We start from the raw sequence: 6,083 nt of genomic DNA, 5'->3' as shown, positions 1-6,083 counted from the left end.
TAGTCCTGTCGGGCGGGTGCGCTGGGCACGAGGGGCCGGGGCCGGGGCCGGGCGGGGAGCGCCCGGCGGGCGCCATGGAGGGGCTTCGGCGGGGCCTGTCGCGCTGGAAGCGCTACCACATCAAAGTGCATCTGGCGGACGAGGCGCTGCTGCTGCCGCTCACTGTGCGGCCCCGCGACACGCTCAGCGACCTGCGCGCCCAGCTGGTGGGCCAGGGCGTGAGCTCCTGGAAGCGCACCTTCTACTACAACGCGCGGCGGCTGGACGACCACCAGACGGTGCGCGACGTGCACCTGCAGGACGGCTCGGTGCTGCTGCTCGTCAGCGACCCCAGGTGGCCAGGGCCGGGGGCTGGGGTCCCGGGGTGAGAGTGGGTCAAGGCTGGGAGAGGAAGGCAGGGAACAGGAGGGCCTTTTGGGGTGGGGGATGGGAATGACTCAGGGCTGGGGGAGATAGCGGGCACCAGAGGGCCTGGCTGGGGTCCGGGTAGGTGGGATGTGGGCGGGCGGGTAGACTAGGGGTCCTTCCCGACCCCTGGAACGCCTTCTCTCCCGGCCCCAGCACTGCCCTGGTGGGTACCGGCTGAAACAGGAATAGAGGGAGGCAGGCCTGGAGAGACGCCAGGAGGGCAGCTGGATGCCCCCTGCCTGCTTCCTTCTTTTCTCTCCCTCTGTCTCTGGCCTCCCCTCCCTTTCTTTGTCTCCCCTCGCTCCCTCTCTCCGCGGTGCTGTCCTATTTATTCCACTTCCTATCATTCTTTCTGCCTCTCTATGGCTCGGCCCGTTTCTGTCTGTCCATTCTGTCTCTGCTCTTTTCTGTTTCTCTTTCCCTCCGTCTCTCTCGGTGCATTTCTGTCTCTATTTGTCTCTGCCTCTGTCTTTCTGAGTCTCTGGTCCTTCCCTCTTCATCCATCTCCCCCAGTACACCTGCCAACCCACATTCCCATCCTGACACTGGCTGCCTACACTCTGCCCTGGCCATCTGGAGTCCCAGCCAGGGTGACCCACGAGGGGTCTGCAGAGAAGGGCATCTGGGCCGCGGGAAGAGCACATGGAGGCCTGGGGCTGCGCTGGGCGGTGAGGGAGGTTAGCAGGGGCTGGTCACAGAGCTCCACCTTGGAGATGTTGGGCCGGGGACACACTGGAGCCATATGTGTAACCCTGGAGTTCAGGGGGTTGTGCTTGTCGGCCACAGAGGCTTGGTCTGCCAAGCCTGGGGTGATGTTTTGAGAGCAGGAGCCTCAGATGCTGGTCCTGGAGACTCAAGGTGTGTGTGCGGGGGGGGGGGGGGGGGGAAGGGAGAGGAAGGATCTCAGGGGTAGGGGGAGACGGTGGGATGGTGACCGATGGGGATTGGGGGCTTGGGCTGGCAGAGGGTGTTCCTGGCAGTGCACCTTCTACAAGGTCTGGAAGCTGGACAACCCCAGACATCACACACCATAATCATCGTTCAAACGCAATAAGCATTTATTGAGTGCCTACTGTGTGCCAGGCCATGTGCTGGGCACTGGAACCCAGTGGGGACTCAGACCAGGCCTGCCCTCACGGAGCAGACATGAAACCAAATAAACATATGATTAATGTCAGATTGGAATGTTTTACACCTTCCCTCCCTCAGCTCCTTCACATCTTTGTTCAGATATATAAGTCCTGGTAGAAATATATATATATATATATATATATATATATATATATATATATATATAAAATTGATTTCAGAGAGGAAGGGAGAGGGAGAGAGAGATAAACATCAATGATGACAGAGAATCACTGACCGGCTGCCTCCTGCACACCCCCTTACTGGGGATCGCAACCCCGGCATGTGCCCTGACCAGGAATCACACCGTGAACTTCTGGTTCATGGGTCAATGCTCAACCACTGAGCCACACCAGCCAGGCCCCATCCCTGCTTTTATCGTTCTCTCTGACACTTATCAACCCCTGACTTCTCTATAGTTTTCAAAAAAATTTTTTTTACCCCATCTCCCCCAGCAGACTGTAAACTTTATGAGGGCATTGTTCATCCTATTCACTATTGTGTTCACAGCTCAGTGCCAGAGCCTGGCACATAGTAGGTGCTCAATAAATATTTGTGGAATGTATTGTCTGGAGGTGAGGAAAGGGCTGCTCAGAACATTTTCCTGGAGCCCTAGCAGTTTCTGGATGTGGGGGAGAAGGTCTCTGACTTGGGGGTAAGTCCTGGCAGATGTGGGAAGATGCATCAGCCAGACACTGAGCAGATAGGCGAGCCCTTGAATGCTGAGGTGAGGACTGTGTTTGGCCTGCAATCTGTGTCTTTCTGTCCCCCTCCTTCAGGTAGTCTGGGTTGGAGGAGGTGGAGCCATGACCGAGGGGACCGAAGATGCTGGCTGAAGGAGCAGGCTGGGGTGAGGGACACCTTCGGGAGGTAAGTCATTCCAGGGACCTTACCTATTGTGAGGACCACAGTTCGGGGAAAATGAGGCCCAGAGAGGAGAAGGGACTCACCTCTTTTGAGTGTCACTCCCCCCCGACTCCAAACTGTGCGTTTCACCCCTTGGGCAAGGACACTACCCTTGCCTTCTCACTTACCTTTAGACTAACCGCGTTGGGTAACATGAATGATGTGGCCCAGACTTGCTGTTGGCCTTGGGTGAATGACTGCCTCTCTGGGCTCTGTTACCCGCCTCCTCACTTTGTACTCTTGGCCCGAATTCCTGTGGCTCCCACCAGCCAAGCTCCCTCTAAGTATGGCTGGCTCCCTGTGGCTAAAGGGCCATCCTTGTCCCTCCTGGGGGGCACCAGGCCCGTGGGGAAGGAGGGAATGACTGCAGGTGTTGCTGTCCACATCCGTTGGGAGGGGATATTAGGGAAAAGGGAAGAAGGAAACCTGGCCAGAGAGCTGGTGTTTCGTGCTCCTAAAGTCCTGAATTGAGATTGGCTTATCCACTCCTCCTGCTGTTCCAGGTTCTGGGCTCCTAGGGTGGACAGTGCAACACTGCCCTGACCAGCTGATGCCCACTGCCGGGGACACTCCTGATGGAGCTCCACTCCCTGACACTGAACTAGGACATTGTCGCCCCAGCTCAGCCAATCAGGTTGTACTGTGTGACCCTGAGGTCATGCAGCAGGAACCACGGTGCCAGCGTGGGCAGCCCAGGGATATCGTGTGAAGAGAAGCACAGAGGGGAGAGGAGAGGAAATCAGGCAGCACCTCTCCTAATTGTACGTTCTCTGGGCCACACTTTGCCCAAGCTGTGCCCCTGCCAAAGGCACCTTCCACACCCCTCTCTGCGGCTCCAGCCCACCTGGGATTCCAGCCTCCTCCAGGAAGTCTCCTCGGATGCCCTCCTGCCCCGCCAGTGAGCACCGCATCCTCTTGTGGGTCCCCGCAAGCCCCTCTTACTGTGAACAGCCTTGGCTGTGGGGTATAGCCAGTTGCTCAGGAAATCTCAAATGACTGAAGGTGGAGACTGGGGCACCCAGCCCTCTCCCAGTTCTCCAGCGTCATCCTGTGCTCTACCCTTTTCCCCAAATACCTCCTCTCATTGCATCTGTGCCCGCCCCCTTGGAGTGCCCTCCCTTAATGCCTGGCCCCCTGTTTGCTGCATGGGGTTTCCTGGTTGGGTCTGAAGAACTCTGGTCCAGTAGGCAGAGATCTGGGGGCCTCTGTGCCTGGTAGAGCACTGAGGCTTGGGTGGTAATCTTTTTTTTTTTTTTCCCCATCCCACTCATTTTTATTGTGACAATAAAGCATGTTTTTGCGCGGTCCCAATTGCCGAAAACAACTCCTTACGGTTGGCTGCAGCCACTCACCCTGCTTTCCACTCTGAGCCTTGTGCCATGGGTGGTAATTTTGAGGACATTCCAGGCAGTGTGTTGTGGGAATTCTGGGTACAAGACAGCCCAGATAGGACGCGGAGCCCTGGTTGGATCTCTGACCTGCAGCCGTGTGAAGTCTGGTCCTTTGCACAGACCGGGAGGCTGGTTGGGGGTGGAGGGTCTAGCCTGGCGTGGTGTGGCGTTCACGCTCCAGCTGCTGACCTAGCGCCTGGCGCCGGGAAGAGGCACGGGAGCCTGGGAAGAAATAATGTTTTAATTAAGAAAGAGTCATGTTGGCCGCAAGGCCCAGAGCGGAGACAGGTAGATAAGAAATCATGGCTGTGGGGACTGCGCTCAGACCACGTTTGCCTATTGCAGGGAGGGCACCAGGCCTGCAGGCACGTCTCCTTGGGAGGTGCAGTGCTGTGACCCAGGTTGTCCCTCGGAGGTGGTTTCCAAGCGCCCTGTGGGTGCACAGTGGGGGAGGCAGCCAGGCCCCTATTCTTTCTGTTTTGGGCTTCTGTCCCTGGGTCACATGCATGGGTGTGTGGGTACACACACGTTTGGGGGCCCAGGGACCCCTCCTTCCAGGGCCCAGCAGAGAGGTAGGGCTTTTTAATAATCATCCCAGCTCAATCCCTCAGCCCCTCCCTGCCTGCCAGGGTCTATACCACATACTTGTGGGGCCAGCCATGCTGTTTACCCGCGGTGGTGGCTATAATTATGGCCCATTTTACAGATGGGGCGTCCAAGGTCACCACGCTCCCCTCCAGGCTGCTACTCCAGCAGCCCTTGAACTGAGGGGTCCTCAGCCCAAGCGGGGGTCCCTGGTGAGGATGGGGGAGAGTTTCCTGCGTCTAGATGGAATGGGGGTGGGGGAAAGCACTTTCAGGGAGTTTTCACGGTCAACAAACACCATGCAAATTTAATGCAAATGACATGCAAATCACCACCCATTTCTTAAGCCTCGACAGCTCTGGCATGTTGTGAAATAATAATGTTGGACCTGTCCCTTGGTGTGGGTCTGGAGGCGAGATACAAAGCCTTCCCCTTCTTTCCTCCTCCCTTTTCCTTTCCTTCTTTTTTCCTTTCCTCCCCTCCCTTTTTCTTCCTTCCTTTCTTTCCTTCCCTCCCTCTCCTTCCCTCTCTCCCTCCTTCCCTTCCTTCACATTATGTGTTGAAATGAACACAAACAGCAAAAGTGGCTTCTGGTGTCACTATTTTCCAGATGGGGAAACTGAGGCACAAGCCTGGCCTGAGGTCCCAGAGACACATTGTGGAAAGTGTCCCCATCAAGTGTCCTTATCGGCCAAAGTAGGGTATGACCCAAGGAGAAGAGCTGACAGTGGCTGGACAGGCTCACAGGTTTCTTGGCCTTAAATGGCAGGCTACTAAGCCTGGATCTGGAGAAATCTCGCATTGACTTGCCCATTCCTGCAGTCCTTCTTTCTCCTCCCGCTCCATCATCATATTCCTTGAATTCTGGACACAACCCGTCTGCTCCATTAGCATGCCTTACCTTCTCTGTTTGGCAAGCTTCTACTTATCCTTTAAAACCCCAGCTCCAGTGCCCCTTCTTCATGAAGCCATTTCTGATCCTCTGAGAAGAGCCTCTATTTCCCTCTGGGCTTCTGTGGCCCCCGGTGTCTCTTTCTGGTCCGGCCATGACCACCTGGGGCCAGCAGTGTCACTGAACACCCTGACAGTTCCAGCACTTGCCTAGTAATGTCACACTTCCAGACCTTTGCATATGCATATTCTCTACCCAGAATGCCCTTTTCAGTCTTTTGCACCTGGCACACCCCTAAATTTTCAATGCCCACCACTAATGCCCCACCTCCATGTGGGCTCTACTGCTCTCTCCCAGACCACACCTGGGTCCTGCAGCCTCCATCCCTCTTTCTGGCCCACGCCTGCCCCTTGGAACTGGGAGGTCTGTGTGTCCTCCCAGTCTGGGGAGCTGCCTCTGGGGACTGGGGGTCATCCAGGTTGGGACTAGGTACAGAGGGGCTGGCTGTCGTTGAATGTGTACTGATGAAAGATTAAGTGTTTAAAAATAAAATCAAATTCAAACTTCATAACTAAGTGCTTCCTTCACCCTTTCCTCTTGCTCACATCCAGACCTTTGCATAAGCTGTGTCCTTTGCCAGGAATGCCTTTCCCCTTGAATCCTATTCTGGGGGACCCTAAGCCAGGCACCTCCCCTCTCTGGGCTGAGAAACTGGGGGAGCCCGTCCCCCACCCCAGGGCCTTTCAGGCTCCTGGCTCCACCCCAGGAGCAAG

General features: G+C 56.1%; 1 protein-coding gene across 1 annotated transcript; it reads left to right on the top strand.

Moving 5' to 3' along the window:
* Positions 1–5,877, top strand: TINCR (TINCR ubiquitin domain containing). The gene is made up of 3 exons (XM_080673245.1): positions 1–334; positions 2,316–2,406; positions 2,946–5,877. The coding sequence occupies exons 1-2, from the start codon at positions 75–77 to the stop codon at positions 2,317–2,319; spliced, it is 264 nt and encodes an 87-aa protein (XP_080529371.1). The 5' UTR covers positions 1–74; the 3' UTR covers positions 2,320–2,406; positions 2,946–5,877.
* Positions 5,878–6,083: the final 206 nt, after the last annotated feature.

This window comes from Plecotus auritus (genome assembly GCF_963455305.1).
Source record: "Plecotus auritus genome assembly, chromosome: 6".
NCBI classification, from domain to species: Eukaryota; Metazoa; Chordata; class Mammalia; order Chiroptera; family Vespertilionidae; genus Plecotus; species Plecotus auritus.
Note: the sequence above shows the minus strand (reverse complement) of the source record. Positions and strands in the feature narration are given on the sequence as shown.